This window comes from Cupressus sempervirens, chromosome 6 (assembly GCF_028749045.1).
Source record: "Cupressus sempervirens isolate cs-2001-9-10 chromosome 6, ASM2874904v1, whole genome shotgun sequence".
Lineage (NCBI taxonomy): Eukaryota > Viridiplantae > Streptophyta > Pinopsida > Cupressales > Cupressaceae > Cupressus > Cupressus sempervirens.
In genome coordinates, this window is record NC_143123.1 from 81772217 (window position 1) to 81790181 (window position 17965).

The 17965-nt window shown below is 37.5% G+C and overlaps 1 protein-coding gene across 1 annotated transcript; it reads right to left on the reverse strand.

Moving 5' to 3' along the window:
* Nucleotides 1-10551: 10551 nt before the first annotated feature.
* On the reverse strand, nt 10552-16903 carry LOC149551262 (ABC transporter G family member 14-like). Its single transcript, XM_089786823.1, has 6 exons — nt 16107-16903; nt 14615-14896; nt 13499-14018; nt 13228-13419; nt 11825-12012; nt 10552-11712 (listed from the first exon to the last, which is right to left on the reverse strand). The coding sequence occupies exons 1-6, from the start codon at nt 16377-16379 to the stop codon at nt 11044-11046; spliced, it is 2124 nt and encodes a 707-aa protein (XP_089642949.1). The 5' UTR covers nt 16380-16903; the 3' UTR covers nt 10552-11043.
* Nucleotides 16904-17965: the final 1062 nt, after the last annotated feature.

Below are 17965 nucleotides of genomic sequence, written 5' to 3' on the forward strand. Positions count from 1 at the left end.
CCAATAGTGGAGCTATGATAGTTGGAATCTCTATTTGACCCAAATGGGTATCCAAAAATGAAAACACATTAAACAAAACCTAACACTAAGCATATTTTTGGGTGATATAGCATTGGCCTTACACTACTGGATGCTCCTGCATTAGACACCCAGGGTAGATTAAAAAGTGACCTTGTCACTTTATAGCTAGTAGAGAAAACCCCAAATGGGAAACCTCCATTGCGAATATCCAAGTTGAATCTTCTAATGGTCATCCTTTTCACTTCACCAGGTATTCTTCATGCTGCCTATCTCTGGTACTCTGTCCCACATGACTATCCAAAATTTCTTCTATCTCTTCCTTCTTAGAAGTAGAAATTGGACAAGGTTCCAGCATCAACTCTACATCTGCACCATCATCATGATATTCTATTAAGTCTGCAATATTGAAAATAGGAGAAATGTGAATACCATCTGGCAACTCCACCTCATATGCATCTCCTGAATCATCTTTCTTCAAAATTTTGTAGGTGCCAAATTTCTTCATCTTTAGCTTATTCTAGATACCCATTGGAAATCGTTCCTTCCTCAAGTATACCATAACCAGATCCCCAACTTGGAACTCCTTATATCTCCTCTTTTGATCTGCACTAGTCTTATAATATAGGTTCATCTTGGTAATCTGTGCTCACACCTCCTCATTTAGGTTCTTGATATGTTCAACAAAGTCTTCTACCTCAGCACTTGTCCTCTCCCCTTGCTCCATCTTCCTTAGCTCTGGTGTAGTCCTTGAACTACTCCCAAACACAATTTGGAATGGTGATCTACTAGTACTCCTATTCACAAAATTATTGTAAGTAAATTCTACTTGTGGTAGAATCAAATCCCATCCCTTGGGCTTATCTCCTACTAAACACCTCAAAAAATTGCCTAGAATTCTATTTACTACTTCTGTTTGTCCATCAGTCTGTGGATGATGTGCAAAACTAAACTCCAGTTCTATCTTCAACTTCTTCCACAAAGTTCTCTAGAAATACCCCACAAATTTAGTATCTCTATCAAAAACAATACTTTTTGGGAGACCATGTAGCCTCACCACCTCTCTAAAAAAAAAATCTACAATATGTACTGCATCATGAGTCTTGTGGTATGGAATGAAATGTGCCATCTTGGAGAACTGATCAACCATCACAAATACTGATTCATTACCCCTTTGTGTCCTTGGCAATCCAAGAACAAAATCCATACTTATGTCCTCCCAAGGCTTCGATGGAATAGGCAATGATTGATAGAGTCCAATATTGTGACTAAATCCTTTGGCTGTTTGACATACTTGACAACTCTACACAAAATTTTTCATAGCTTATGACAATTGAGGCCAAAAATAATGTTCTCTAGTAATGGCAATGGTCTTATCTCGACCAAAGTGTCCTACCATCCCTCCTTGTGCTTCTTTTTGATCAAGTTTTCCCTTATGGAACTCCTTGGAATACACAATTGACTTCCCTTGAACAACATACCATCTTGAATCATGTAATCTAGCCACCTGGTCCTATCTAGAGTAACAGGTTCTTTACAAGCTTTCCAAGCCTCTACAAAGTCAAGATCCTCAGGGAACATATTCTTAAGTTCATCAAACCCAACCACTTCAACCTGCATTACTATGAACAATAATTGTCTCCTACTTAATGCATCTACAACCCTATTAGAGCTTCTACTTCTATGTTTCAATACAAATGTATAGCTTTGCATGAAATCTACACATTTCAAATGTCTCTGATTCAATTTACCTTGGCTATTTAGGTACTGCAATGCCTAGTGATTAGTATACAAGACAAATTCTTTCGACAACAAATAATGCTTCCATTTGTTTAAGGCCTGAACTATTACATGGAACTCCTTATCATAAACAAAATACTTCTTCTTTGCATCATTCAAGTTTTCACTAAAATAGGTAATAGGTTTACCTTCTTGGCTCAATATAGCCCCAATAGTACTACCACTAGCATAGCAATCCACTTGGAACACTTTGTTGATATCAACAAGTGCCAACACAGGTTGCTCTGTCACCTTCTTCTTCATCGATTCAAAACTCCTTGTAGCTCCTATAGTCCACTTGAACTCTTTTCTATTCCCCCTCATTGTTTCAATTAGGGGTGCACATATACTACTAAAATTCCTAATGAACTTCCTGTAAAAACTAGCTAGACCATGGAATTGACCTAACCTCAATGGAAAACCTTGGAGTAGGGCATTCCAAGATGACCTTCACCTTCTCTAGGTCCATTTTGAGACCATCAACTGATACAACAAACCCCAAATAGACTAACTCCCTTTTTACAAAGCTATATTTCTTCAAATTAATCAATAATTTCTCTTCCCTCAACCTTTCAAGGATACTACAAATGTGCAATAAATTTTTATCCAAAGATTTACTAAAAGTCAAAATATCATCCAGATAGACAATAACTAATTTTCTCAAAATTTTCTTTTGTACCTCATTCATAAGTTGCATGAAGGTGCTTGGCGCATTGGTCAGTCCAAAGGGCATGACCAACCACTCATATAGACCCTCCTTGGTCTTGAATGCAGTCTTCCACTCATCTCCCTCTCATATCTATATTTGGCAATAGCCACTCTTGAGATATATCTTTGTGAAGTATTGAGCTCCACTCAAATAGTCCATAAGATCATCCATTCTTGGAAAGGAAACCGATACTTGATGGTTGTTCTATTTATAGCCCAAGAGTCTATACAAATTCTCCACTCTCCATCCTTCTTTAGTGCCAACACTATAGGTACTGCACATGGACTTAGGCTCTCTCGAATCAAACCTTTCCTCAAAAACTACTAAACTTGTCTATTTAGCTCCTTAGTCTAAGTAGGAGTCATCCTATGAACAACCTTGATAGAAAAACTAGCTCTAGGGACTAAATCTATTTGATGACTGATTTTCCTTACTGGCTACAACCCTTTTGAAACATCATCAAAGATGACATCTCCATACTCACTTAATAGACCTTAAACTTCAAGTGGAACTTCACTACTACCTTCCTTATTTTTTCTAGGAATTAAAGCATAACACATATGCGGATGTTTCACACCATCCAAAAATTTTCTTCCAGCAACAAGACATACCCTAGCACTATTGCATACCTTTTCACCCTCCTTTATCAAGGGCTTCAATTTGAGGCGAGCTCCATACTATTTTAGAGAGTATGTATTTGCATGACCATCATGTATAACATGCCTATCAAATTGTCATGGCCTTCCCAACAATAAATGGTAGACATCCATTGGAATGATGTCATAAAGAGTTTCGTCATGGTAACTCCCAATCTTGAACATTACCAAACATTGCTCACTAACTAGGACCTTATGATCATCCTGCACCCAAGCAATCTGATAGGGTTGGGGGTGTTTCTCCCTCTTGAACCTTAGCTTTGAGACCATCTCCTCTGACACCAAGTTGTTAGTGCTTCCATCATCAACAATTATGTCACAACATTTACCCTCGCACTTGCAGTTGGTACAAAATGAACTCTTCCTTTGTCTAGGTTCAATCTCAATGCTCAGTAAGACCCTTTCATTAACTAGAACCTCTCCTCTTTTTGCATCCTTCGAATGTGATGACTATGCATCATCATCCACATGAGCAAGCCTTTCTTGACCATCAGCTCTCCTATCTATCCTTCCTTGGCATTGAGGGCATTCAAAGGCACAATGACCTTCTTCATTGCAATGAAAATAGGTGCCACAGAAGCCTCCTCTTAATGAACCTTGTCCACGTCCTCTACCTCTTCCTCTCTAATCTCCAAAGTTTTGATCATGGGAGCAATTGAAACCCTCATTCCTCTGGTTTTGGCAAGTACCCACATCTTCATTTTTCTTCTGGTTCTTATTTTGACCTCCAAATCACCTGCCATTGCCCCTTCCTCCTTGACTATGCCCTCTTTTCCTTCCATCAAAATTTTTTTTTAGCTTCTCCTCAACTTGCAAGCCAAACTAGTATGCATCTTCAATGCTAGTCATTCTAACCAGACTTAACTCCTCTTGAATGCTAGGTCTTAACCCACTAAGGTAACATGCAACCTTCTCCTTGTTTTCTTCTACATGCCCTTCCCTAATAAGGACTCGGTAAAATTCCTCTATGTATTCCTGGACAAATTTTCCTACTTGCTTTAACCTTTACATCTTCTTGAAAAAATCAAGCTCATAATTAATAGGAATGAACTACTTCTTTAGTTTGTCACCATGCGATCCCATCTTGTGATTTTCTCCTTTCCTCTTCTATTTCTTTCCAGCTGAATCTCTTGCCACCAGATTTTGGCATGGCCTTTCATTTTGGCCTTCACAAACTTAACCCTATCAGGGTCCCCAATATCTTCATACTCAAAATATTCCTCTAGCTTATTGATCCAGTCGATCAACTCATCTGAGTTTAGATTTCTCGAAAACATGCTAATAGGTCTTTTTCCAAGCTTGGCAATGGCCATAAAAAGCTTCTCCTCTACCTGGTTTAGGACTTCTCCATCTCCTTCCCCTTCCTGCTCAATATTTCTTTCTTCATTTTCTTCCTCACTTTCGTTGCCTATGACAACATTCATCCCTCTACGGATATCCTCTTACATTGCTTGGATTTGTCTCTAGAGGGCTTTAACCTTAGGAGTAACAACTCTAGCCCTTCCACCACGCTCCCTTCGTGGAGGCATCTTCTTGTATCAAAACCAACAACCACACAGTCCTAGTGCAAACTGTCTCACAATTGGTGCTCTATCTACACACTCAGGAAAAACTGCTCCAATACCACTTGATGAGGACACAACCCAAGACAAAATGAACATAATAGGAAAATGGGAATATTATTATCAAAAGTGATCTACTATTACATTCAGTACAAGGAAAATAGACCCAAAGATGTGCCCTATGGGCTTACAATGTCCTTAAGTAACCCAAATTAGGTTTAGGGTTAGGAATATATTTTAGAATATGTCATTTGGCATCCATTGCCAAAATAAAAGGTTCTAAAAAACACATCAAAAGTTAGTGTAAAATTAGAAGAATCTAGAAATGGTAGTCCAACTTCTAGGAGGCATAAATTTTGATCTAGGACTCTGATCAACAAACCATTTATATTTCTGGAAAGCTCTCTAAGCACTCTATAGCCCTATGGAGGAGCTTTTCTCGTCCCCCATTTTCTAGGCCCTTAAGAGGTCATTTAGTGTCTCAAATCTAACTTTGAAGTGCTCTTAGGAGGTCTCTAGGCAACTTAAAACTACCATAACTATGATATTGCTATCAGGATTTTAACTATGCGATTTTGAGTCAAACTCATTGACCCATGTTTCATGAGTAGTGATTCAACATGAATCCATCTCTCATGAGAATAAATGGAACACTTAGCACTCATTAGATCTAGGTGATGCTCATAGGGGTGAAGCATCAGGACTTCTTGGGAGGTCACCATCCTAGTACTGCTCCAGCCTAAGCACACTTAACTACAGAGTTTCCTCCATGGTTAAACCCAAAGCTTGCAACCCCATTTGCAAAACCTTCACCAAGTGTTGTGCCTTATGAACCATTCATTAGAAAGCCCCTTAAGCTCATCAATTGATAAGTAGGAGATAATTCCCACAGCAAGTCAAATTGTGATATTGCTATCAAGATTTTAACTGTGTGATTTTGAGTCAAACTCATTGACCCATGTTTTATGAGTAGTGATTCAACATGAATCCATCTCTCATGAGAATAAATGGAACACTTAGCACTCATTGGATCTAGGTGATGCTCACAGGGGTGAAGCACTAGGACTTCCCGGAATGTCACCCATCCTAGTACTACTCTAGCCTAAGCGCGCTTAGCTACAGAGTTTCCTCCATGGTTAAACCCAAATCTTGCAACCCCATTTGCAAAACCTTCACCAAGTGTTGTGCCTTATGAACCATTCATTAGAAAGCCCCCTTAAGCTCATCAATTGATAAGTAGGAGGTAATTCCCACAGTAAGTCAAATTGTGATATTGCTATTAGGATTTTAACTATGTGATTTTGAGTCAAACTCATTGACCCATGTTTCATGAGTAGTGATTCAACATGAATCCATCTCTCATGAGAATAAATGGAACACTTAGCAATTATTGGATCTAGGTGATTCTCACAAGGGTGAAGCACCAAGACTTCCTAGGAGGTCACCCATCCTAGTACTACTCCAACCTAAGCATGCTTAACTACGAAGTTTCCTCCAAGGTTAAACCCAAAGCTTGCAATCCCATTTGCAAAACCTTCACCAAGTTTTGTGCCTTATGAACCATTCATTAGAAATCCCCTTAAGCTCATCAATTGATAAGTAGGAGCTAATTTCCATAGCAAGTCAAATTGTGATATTGCTATCAAGATTTTAACTGTGTGATTTTGAGTCAAACTCATTGACCCATGTTTCATGAACAGTGATTCAACATGAATCCATCTCTCATGATAATAAATTGAACACTTAGCACTCATTAGATCTAGGTGATGCTCAAAGGGGTGAAGCACCGAGACTTCCCGAGAGGTCACCCAACCCAGTACTACTCCAGCTTGAGCGCACTTAACTACAATGTTTCCTCCATGGTTAAACCCAAAGCTGCAACCCCATTCGCAAAACCTTCACCAAGTGTTGTGCCTTATGAACCATTCATTAGAAAGCCCCATAAGCTCATCAATTGATATGTAGGAGATAATTTCCATAGCAAGTCAAATTGTGAAAGAAAGTTTCTAAAATTATTTGGTGATGATTTAGTGCTAGGAAAAGGCTGAGTAAAGAAGGTGGAAGTGAGGAAGAGTGAGGAAGGAAAGCCAAAAAAATGAAGAAGGGATGGTCCCACTTGACCGATTCTTTAGAATCTGCAAATGCTAGAGTAGAGAGAGATTATCCAAGGAATTTGGGATGTTACCGTGAAGTTAAAAAGGATAGATTATCGAGGCATGATGGTATGCTTCTGTTCAAGTTTTTTTGTGAAAGATCAAGGCATGTAGGTGGGTGAGCAAACAAAGGGAAGTCAGAACCATCCCACTAAGGCCATTTCCATATAAAAATAGAAATTGCATAAGAGAGAGATTTCCAAAATAGGGAGTAATATTAATGGTAGTACCTGATAGTCCATATATATACATGGATGTGAGAAAAGTAAGTTGGTAGAGGCTCTCAAATATCACACCTTGGTTTTGATACGATGGAATGATTTCCACAGAGACAACATGATTGTGGTGATTATCGCAGTAGCTGCCATACTAGTCAGTGCAACAATCCTTATCGCTCATACTCAAATTGTAGACTCAATTCTATTTTTTGAAATAATGAGTAATTTATATATAACATTTTAGTCAAAAAAAATCATGATGGTAAGAGGAGATAATGCCATCCACCAAGGTTCAAATCCTCCGAGGTGCATTTGCGCCAAGTTTGACACTTTGGTGAATTTGATAGATAGATCCCCTACATGTGGTTGACACTTTGGTGAATTTGATATATAGATCCCCTACACGTGGTTGATAGAAGAAGTTCCAAGTGCAATCCCTTGTAATACATTCTTATCTATGAGAGATAAGTTTGAATGGAAAACCTTATTTTTTGATATGATCCATGGTGGATGCCATGACAACACCACATGATAGTATCAATGGTGACTTCATGTGAACTTTTGATGTCATGTGTGTATGGGCCTTCCCCCTATGTACATCATGAGGAACTGACAACTTCCAAATGATCATCACTTGTATTTGGAGAAGTTATTAAAAGGTGATGACCTTACAGTAACTTGTATCATGATATACATTTTGTCTAAATGTTGAAACAAATCATGAAAGGCTTTATCTTATAAATCAACAAATAAGTGTTAGATGTCATTAATATGATTATCTACAAGTTGTTTGTATAGATATATTTTAGGTACTTGGTGAATATCTTGCCTTGATATTCTAATAGGTCATTACTTGGAGTACTTGGTGAATATCATTTGATTGATGTTTCGTTAGCCCAATGCTTATGTTACCTAATATGATATCAAATAGTAATTGGTGAATATCATGTGTTGATATTCTGATAGGCCAATACTTATAGGATATCATATATTGGATATCTTCTAATCAAAGATTTTTTATATGTATTATTTTTGAAATATTACCTATGGTGTAATATCTATGTGTTTTATCCTTCTTCATTAAGAGGGAGTGTTAATGTTATAATTATGTTAGATAAATTATATTATATATATGAGATATATAAATAATATATGAGAAATATTATATATGGAATAATTAACTTATATTAAGAGTGCCTGCCTATATATATATATATATATATATATATATATATATATATATATATAGAGAGAGAGAGAGAGAGAGAGAGAGAGAGAGAGAGAGAGAGAGAGAGAGAGAGAGTATTTCTTATGTTATAACTATAACTAATGTAAGTTAATATATTAAAGAGACATGCCTCTTCATATCACATATATATTCATTCGTATAGAAACTTGGAAAACATACACAAGTGCTATTACAAGTTACATCAATGAAAAATTGATCAAACTTTTACACCAACAACTATCTCTCTTGAAAGTTCATGGCTTCTCTTATTGGCTTCTATTGGTCTAGTGTGTTTATTTTATTTCCTCTAGTGTTTATTCTTCCTTTTCTTAGTTCTTTTTAGTATGCATTACAACATTATGGAGTACGGAATCTAGTTGCCATGGTTGGAGCAGGAAATTAGAAATTGTGAGTATAGTACTTTAAAAAATCCTCTTTATCAAATTTATCTCATGCACACTTAGGATAGTTGCTCGCACTGTGGTACCTGGTTAGATTGGCTCTCTTACCATTCTTCTTCTTTATCTACAAAAGTAGCTTCCCAATTTGTAACTATATTGATGGATCTTATTTTGAATGTGGACTTTGTGATGAACCTATATATTGAATTTCTCGATTCTAACATATATGATGAAGATGTTTGAAGGTTTCTCTTACAATTTCATTGGTTAGATCATGGTTTCTTTCCTATAGATAGAATTATGGACTTTCAATCTGTTATGGTTAATTTTTTTACCTAGAGGTGATTGTTATTGTTAGGAATGTTGTGCAAGGTGGTAACATTTATGAAATTAGTGCAAAGTTTTTCAAATCCATTAACTTAGTGGACTCTTTTGTGACCTCTCCAACTCTCGATTGTTTCCTTGCAATCTAAACATTGTGATCGATGTGTGGGTGATAGTATTTTGTTTATTCCACCTTTGCAAGTTGTAGTTTCATCACAAGACTCTTCATTTGCAGTTGATGGTAACACACATCAACATTTCTTAGAAGAATATCTATTTGATCCTTGAAGGATGCCTCTTCAACTCAAAATTTTGTTTCTTCTCATTGGGACTATTCAAAAAATTGATAAAATGTATTGGGAAATTATTTTGAATTAAATTTGTGGGTGCTTTTTAGATTCTGTGTTTGATGGCATATTTGTATTGTACCAAGATGTGGCATATTGTAGTTTTATTGTAATAGTGCTTTAGGTCTTTGCATTAGTAGATACAACCGAAGGTTTTCTTCTCAATTCTTTCTTTTTCATCTTTAAAAGAAAAAAACTTAATTATATTAGTCTACTATTTGTGTAAAAACGGAAGAATGTATTGTTTTATCTGATCAATTATAATGGGAATGATTTAACTTTTCTATTTCTATGGAAACATAGAAACAACCTACCCATTGTGGTTTAAAAGAAGTTTGGGAAGTGACAACCTTACCCATCCATTTCCTTTTCATAAACTATGTATATCATTGAATTAAAAAGAAAACTTATCCGCTTTCTACTCTTAGCTAGGCAACAAATGTGGGACTCCACCCAAACTCAATGGTAAGGCAATCTGAAAAGAGATCAGCATACAGATAGAGCTGGATGTTCAGTTCATTGAAAGAGACATGGAAAGTAAAGCAATTTCTAAAAATGAATAGTTAAAAAGCTTTGTCAGTCTCTGTCATTATAGCCACCATTGGAGCAATCTCTAGAAAAGGAGAGAAGATGCCTTTTGAGTATGATTTGTTATCTTGAGATGCATGATAAAGGATGAATTGGTTCCCTGGCATATGGAAAAGCTGATCCATTTTCACAAATGGGCTTTATACTACCCCACCATTCTCACATTTGAGGGATCATCTAAAAAGCTGACCACTTTCGTAAATGACCCATCTGTTCCATATTTCTGTGCTCTATATTACAACTGTGATATTGCTTTTAGGTACAAACATGCTCATAAATTAGTAAAAGCCTACTGGCCCAAGTCATTTTATTCCTTTACAATTCCCAACTCTTTTACAACGAGTACGTTTGGAAAAGAAAAGAAACTAATAAGCTTTTTCTTTGAAATCGACGATTCAGGATGGCATCAACAATAGATATGCGTAAGTTTATAAATGCCATGGAATATTAAAACTGGTTGAATTATACTACACTCATTATATGCCTTCTGACCAACTTCAAGATTTTTATAAAGCATACACAATAGTCCAATAAGCTCAAATGATGCTTAATCCATGCTTGAAATCGATTTGCTTTCTTAAAAGGTATGAAAACTTCCTCTATTATTATCAATAATTGATGGCGTGACAATGAGAACTTTGAGATCTCGCCAATGAAAAAGTATAATTATGACTTTGTAGTTACTGGGCCCTCTCCACTTTTCAAAATAGAATATAGAAATATTGTGGCACTGGTCCTACAACTTACTTGTAGGTCTTACAGTTTTCATAATTTTTCTTCCGATTAATTTTCCTTACATGATAATTTACAGAAGAAAGTCCTAAAAATGGAAGCACCTGGAAGTATGAATACTGTTGGTGGGACAATAGAAAATAGTAGTATGCATGTTTTAAGATGTAATTGTTTGTAAGGCCTGAAAAAGAAGTGGGTTCATAACAAAACGACATGGAGTAAGCCAATCGCCTAAAAGTACTTTAAAGTGGTTTAACGAGTCCTGTTGATTTTTTAGTTACAAAACCAATCCAAGACAACAATATTTAGGCTTTTTTTACTTGAAGTATTAGGCAGAGCTTCTGGATGAAATGGGTTTTACTCTTCTCAAAGCTGCATAGGCTAGCAAGCGATATCCCACAAGCATAATGGCAAGGGCAACAAAGTCCACCACATCGCCGCCTAGCCCCACGGCCTTTATTGCAGGATACTCAGCCACACTGCAACTCCTGCCATTAAAGCACTCATATGTTTGGCTTTTGTCGTACTGAACACCTATGAGGAGCTTATAGCAGTAATAGCTAAAAGAGAGGTATTTTATCCAGGCTATGAAGGGAGGAATATTGTGTATGTAGTAGCCTCCAGCAAGAAGAAATGTAAGCATGGTTACGGAGGAAAGTGTTGTTGCTTGCTTTACATCCATGAGTGCGGCACCCATGGCAAGGCCAAGGCCTTGGGAGACCAGAACATTGTAGAGGATGATTAGAAGTGTGAAAATAAAGGTGCTGAATTCATGTTTGAGCCCCCCCATCCAATATGTTATGGTCACATAGACCGTGGGCAGTATGAGCTCCATTGGCAGATCTCCCACTGTTCTTGCACAAAAGTAGGAGGACAGTCTGTACATTGCAGAGGATCGTTCTTTAATTAACATTGATTTCTCCTGTGGGAATGTAAATATGGCGTTGAAAAGAGGGAAGAAACCCCAGAAGATTGAGAAGAAAAACAGCAGACCCACCTGTGAAAACAGAAACAATAAAAACACGTTGTCAGAGATATGAAACTGTTTGATTTCACTTTGGTTTATGTGGGAAGAATCTCGAAAGTAAGGATTTCGTTGTAGTTTTAACCTGGTCTTGGATTTCCGAAGCTTTGCTCTGCCACCATAGCAGGCCTGAAAGGATTGAGACTGCCAAGACTTGAAAAATTCTGAGCCCACTGAAGGACTCGTGTCGTCTTTCCTTTAAGCTTCTCTTCAGGAGTACGCAGAACTGCTCCCACCAGCTTGTCTCCCACTCGTTCTTCTCGCTTTTCGATCCTTCACAGGATGACCCACAAATTTAGATAAGCAATAAAGAGGGCTGAAATCATCCTTGAAAGAATAATCTGCTCAGTTCAATAGTCAACATAAAAAAATCTACATATCTGATCTCTCAGTGGGAAGGTCTACTGTGATCAAGATGAAGACACGCTCAATTTTGTCCATACCCACTTCAAAACTAAACTATTTATATGTTAATGATAATAGATTTCTAATTTTACTTATTTAAATGCCATTTATTTAGAAGATAATTATGTGTTAGCTTTTCTAAGGTAATTAAAATATCTAATTGACACATAACATTTTTTAACATGCATTTCTTATTCAGGAGATAATAATGAAAATAACACATACCTTTGTACTTTTTTTTTTAATCATTTTCCCCGTCCTCCTAAATTGACTTCTTAGACAATGCAAGCAAAAAGCTAAAAATTGTTTCGCTTCCTAATTAGTACAAGCTCACAAATATTTTGACAAAGTGGATCTCTGTGTAATTATTATTTACTTTCTTTAAGTCTTTTATTGATAATTATTACTGACATAGAATAAAAAAATATATATATAAGTCAATATATTTAGGAAACATATGAATGTGATCCCACTAAAATTATAATATTTTAAATAAATGTCCTTTTAAAGTAGTGGAGATCTATTGATAAAGTTGTTTGAATAGATACGAGGATAATAGTGTTTTTATCATTTCCAAATCAAAAGTTGTGACCATTAATCTGTACCATCAAAATAAGAAAAGAATAATATTTTTTAAGAAAAGAATAATAGAGAGTGACATTTTGAAACAAAAGCTAGCCTCAGCTTTCTCCTGACTGCCGCTTTTTCCTTAACCAAAAAAAAATTGGATGGTCATGAGTTTCCAAATTCCTCATGCTCAAGACTTCAAGGTATCGGCTGTTTCTTTCCATTACGCAAGGGAGGAATTCTTTTGCAGCCTAACTTGTACAATTTGGAGATTGAATGGACAGATATAGCAGTCTATCAAAATCCTGGATTTTTGTTTCATTTTTATTTTTCTAACACATCCTTTTCTGTACTGTCTCGTCAGGAATCTGTGCAGAGAACATTGTGGACAGCTATGGCCTTTTTCGTTTAAAGACGTAACGTTTGCAGGAAAATCTGGTAACCTATGCATTTAGGACAAAATAACTACAGTCTATTACCGGATAATATACTGGAAAGTGTAAAGATTTTACTTACTTCGCTGCTTTTCTCCCTTGTTGCAGTCATCCAGAGAATTCAGCTCTGCCTTTATTTGACTCAAGAGGTTCCTCTTATATTGAACAGAAAGATTTTGCTTGACGTTCTTCTGATCCTCCGTTTCAGTTTTCGCCTGCTGTTCTGTCAGCAGTTCCGTCGAAGCATTGCCGCGCCTCGGATCAGGCACAATTCCTGCCATAGAACTTTATATTAGTAATGAAATATAGAGTATAAATTCGCGATAAGTATAAAATTATTGTGAAAAACTAACCGTTAGCAAGATCAAGCATGAAATCGGCAGGGTTTGTGGGAAAAGGGGGCGATAGTGCGATCGATTTGAAGTAATCCATAGCGGCCGAAGCCTTTCCGTAGTAAATAGGGCTCCCCTCAGACAGTAAAATAACTTTGTTGAACATGTAATAAACATTACTGGAAGGCTGGTGGATTGTGGTAATGACAGTCCTCCCGCCTTTAGCAAGGCTGTGCAATGTCACTATAATTCTCTGAGCAGTGGTCGAATCGAGGCCAGAGGTCGGCTCGTCCAGCAGTAAAAGGCTTGGATTTGTCAGCATTTCATGGCCAATGCTCACTCTTTTCCTTTCTCCTCCCGACACACCCCTCAAAAGGGGTCCCCCGATGATTGTATTGTTGCACCTGCTTAACCCTAGCTCAGCGATAATGGCGTCTACGTGCTCTTTCTTGTGCTGCTTTGTCATGCCCTTTGGCAGCTTCAGCAGGGCCGCGTAAAGCAGAGTTTCTTTCACAGTTAAGTGCGGGTACAAAACGTCGTCCTGTTACAGCGAAGACCATTTCTTTATTCAGAATTTAGTATAGCAGTGTGGTTCTTCAAATCTTGCAAAATGTCAGAAAACTTTTGCTTTTATCAAGCAGAATTTAAACAATTTCAACTACCTAACAATATTACTACCTAAATTTGGATGGTTATTTATTGGCGCACAAAATTTCGAAGAGCCGGTGAACAGAATGATTTGAGTTCTACATTGGCGTGATAGGCTTGAATTCAGTAAAGGCCAAATTAGTCACTGAAGGCTTTGTGAGAATAGGTGTTTTGAAATTGACTCAAAACAATGAGTGATGGTGAAAATGGACTAAAATTATTCCATTGTTCGAAATTGAGTGCATTGCACTGTGTTGATGGGAGATGAATTGCCATGTTGACAATAAAGATTTGCTTTTATATTGAGCGCCTGCGACTGAGATCTTAAATAGCTATGATTTTGTCTCTTGAGAAACTTTAAAGGCATTTTGTCTCCTGAAACTTGTAAAGGATTTTGTCTCTTTACAGATTTGGAGACGGTAGAGTTAAAGAACTTTTTGACTTGGCAAATGGAATGGTCAATTGATGACACAAAATAATCAATCGTACCTGGGTGACGAAGCCTGTCTTGCGTTTCATGGATTTTCCAAAGGACTGGCCGTTGAAGAGAATCGAACCCGAGACTTTGCCTTCCAAACGACCACCCAGAGCGCTCAGAAGCGTAGTTTTCCCGCTCCCGGATGGGCCCAACATGGCCAGAATTTCGCCTGGGCGTACCGTTCCAGTGAGCCCATGCAGAATCGTCTTCTCCACTGGCCTCCTTTCCTTATTTGCCTTGGAACATGAACCTATTTGTGTGTTCAGCTTTACCTTGTAAATCACATCCTCAAACTGCCAAAAATACATTAAAAATGACATCATCGTCAACATAAAAAATCCTGCCAACCAAATTCCAGAACTCAAAATTAAAACGATGCAGATTTAGAATATTGAACAGGTCTCAATCTATGCTATCACTATGAAAATAGACTAAACAGTAAGCAGTACCACCTAGATCATCTTTAACCCTTTAATGAAGTCAGATTTCGCCAGTGCATCACTTATGCTACCGTAATTTATCAGATTTTGCCACTACATCACTTATGCTAATGTAAATTATTTTTCGTCTGCAAAAAACTACGGAAAATATAGAATTTAGGCTTTCATAAATTCTCAATATCAGAAGCGAGTTTCCTTTTCCTAGGATCTCGATGGAAGAAAAAACGACGGAAGACGCACTTGCACCGCACCGCTTTACATCAATAATGTCAAAATCTAGAAGTGTCTTTTTTAACTTCTACCTGGAAATAGATTTCAGCGAATTATAAATTAAACTACTTGTTGAAGAAAGGATTTGTACAACGACAAACAAATTAGAAGATCGCTTTCGATATTAACTGTGTATAAGATTAAATGACATTTCAGATCAATAATATGAAAATTTAGTTAAAAGATTGTTTCTGCAATCAAAAAAAATGTTTCAGATCAATAAAATGAAAATAGTGAAAGATTGTTTCGGAAATCAAAAAAATTGTTTCAGATCAATAAAATGAACATATAGTTCAAAGATTGTTTAAGAAACCGAAGAAATTGCTTCTGAACTCTACAATAGACACTTGAGATCATACTTTGTGATCCGACAAACTAATGAGTCTCATATTTGAGGCTGTAACACGTTATTTAGCAAGAAGGCTGCAAAATTTCCTGTATAAAGCATTAGCCGCTGTTACTATGCTAAAAATCAAGAAAAAACAAGTACACACTTACAGTCATCCGCCATGAAAACAAAGTCCAGACTCTTCATTTCATTAAGCGAAAAACAATCATTTGTCACAAAACTTTCAAATCCAAAGCAGGCGACTTTTCAGCTTTCTTCTAAATAAACAAACTACAAATATTTATATCTCATTCCGACAACCTACCAGAACTAGCTTTCCAAGCCTCGTCCTAAACCCGAACAGAAATATTTACAGTCACATACAGTTACAACCTATTCTTAAATTCTCCAACAGCTCATAAAGGGAATAAATACAAACAGTAAAGGACAACAGAAGAACTGAACCTTAAGCGTAACACGGTGAACAGGCCTGTGCAGAAGCGGGTGAGAACTGTTACAAGCTCCACCCAAATTACCATTATCAACATGCCCAAGCTCCACACCAGTTTCAGCAACACAAACATGCTGATCACCTCCTCCCTCTTCTCTTTCCGGATCAAAGTCCCTCACATGGCTGCTCTCCATAGCAGGTCTGTTAATGGCGGTCCTGGCAGGAGAACCCGTCCTTGTAACCGGCCCACTCCGATTACCATCATAAGGATCCTCAGGAGGCATCATGGCTGCAAATTTACTCCCGCTATTCTCAATCCCAATCACAAAACCCACACAAAAAACACCCAAACCGCTTTTATAACATAACCGGAAACCAATGCACAAACAGGACTAGTGAAAAGCAAAATATGATGATGAATCTCAATCAATCAAGCCGGTTTTTTGACACAAAGAGTGGTGAATCATCACCCCACATATATACTATATAGTAACGAAAGGGGAAGCGCAGGGAAAAGCAAGAGCAAACGCCTCTTGTTCCGCTCACAAGAACAGCGTGAAAGTAGAAGATTGTATGAATCATGTGAATGGCTACGCTATTAATAACCCCCAGGTGGATATATATACACTGGGTATACGTATCCGGTCGATCTGGGTCAAATCAATTCACGCAAATTATCAGGGCTTTCAGGCTTTCTCACCAACTTTGAGGGAAAGAAATATTTTCATAGACACAGACGCCCTCAGGCTTGTCGAGAGATGGGTCCGACCCAAGGTTTTTGAGGTCAAAGGAATGTAAAGAGGCGGTGGCGATGAAAGAAACTGAGAATTTGGATATAAATACAATGGTGGGAGATCCTCGACTGAGTTTGAGTCAAACCAAAAAAAAAAAAGACGTGGCATTTAGTGGGGCGTACCTAGAGTGGAGCGAAGAATCTGTTTGTTGGCCTACCTTTTTTCTTCTTCCTCTCTTTGGATGATAGACACGTAGGACTTCCAACAAGAGCCCTGCCATGACCTTGGGAAACACTTGTTCCGCACAATACTCCTCCCACGTATCACTCATTCTCATGCATGGATGGCTACATCATACCCCACCTCACCCATGTTTTAGTTGAAGGGGAGGGAAGATGGGAAAAGCTTTTTCTTATTGGATTTGGATATTAGTCAGAATGTAAAATGTGTGGTCACAAGGAGTTCAGATTCACAATCTTGATGTATTTCAAGTACGGTAGTCGATTACTTTTGGGTTTGTATGACATTTTATCAAAATTCGACTATTTAAATTCACCTAAGCTTCATCGTGGTCATGGACAGATCACCCAAGTTTGGGTCCATAAACATTCAAATATCTACATTGTTTCATCTAGGCTCCTTCATGGTCATGGATGGCTACACCCCGCGCATGTTTTAATTAAAGGGGAGGGAAGAGGGAGCGGGATTTCTCTCTCCTTTTCATTTTGGGTTTGGATATTAGTTAGAAGGTGTGATCCACAAGGAGTTCAGATTCACAATCTTGATGTATTTCGAGTAGAGTCGATTACCTCTGGGTTCATATCACATTTTATCACAACTCGTCTACTTAGTTTCACCTAAGATTCATCGTGGTCATGAATAGATCGCCTAAGTTTGAGTTTATAACTATTCAAACATCCACTTTGCTTCACCTAAGCTTCATTTCAGCCATGGATAGATCACCCATGTTTGGATCCATAAGCGTTCAAACCTCTGCTTCACTTCATCTAAGTTTTGTCTTTGTCATGGATAGACCACCTAAGTTTAGGTCCATAAGCATTAAAATCTTAAGCTTCATTCTGGTCATTGATAGATCACCTAGGTCCAAGTCCATAAGCACTCAAACCTCTACTTTAGTT

Excerpts from the sequence above, each read along its gene's own strand:
- LOC149551262 (XM_089786823.1), bottom strand. The coding sequence starts at position 16,379 with ATGATGCCTCCTGAGGATCCTTATGATGGTAATCGGAGTGGGCCGGTT. Across the intron at positions 14,019-14,614 it reads AGACAGGCTTCGTCACCCAG|GACGACGTTTTGTACCCGCA; the intron begins GTACGATTGATT and ends TCGCTGTAACAG. Across the intron at positions 12,013-13,227 it reads CAAGGGAGAAAAGCAGCGAA|GATCGAAAAGCGAGAAGAAC; the intron begins GTAAGTAAAATC and ends CATCCTGTGAAG.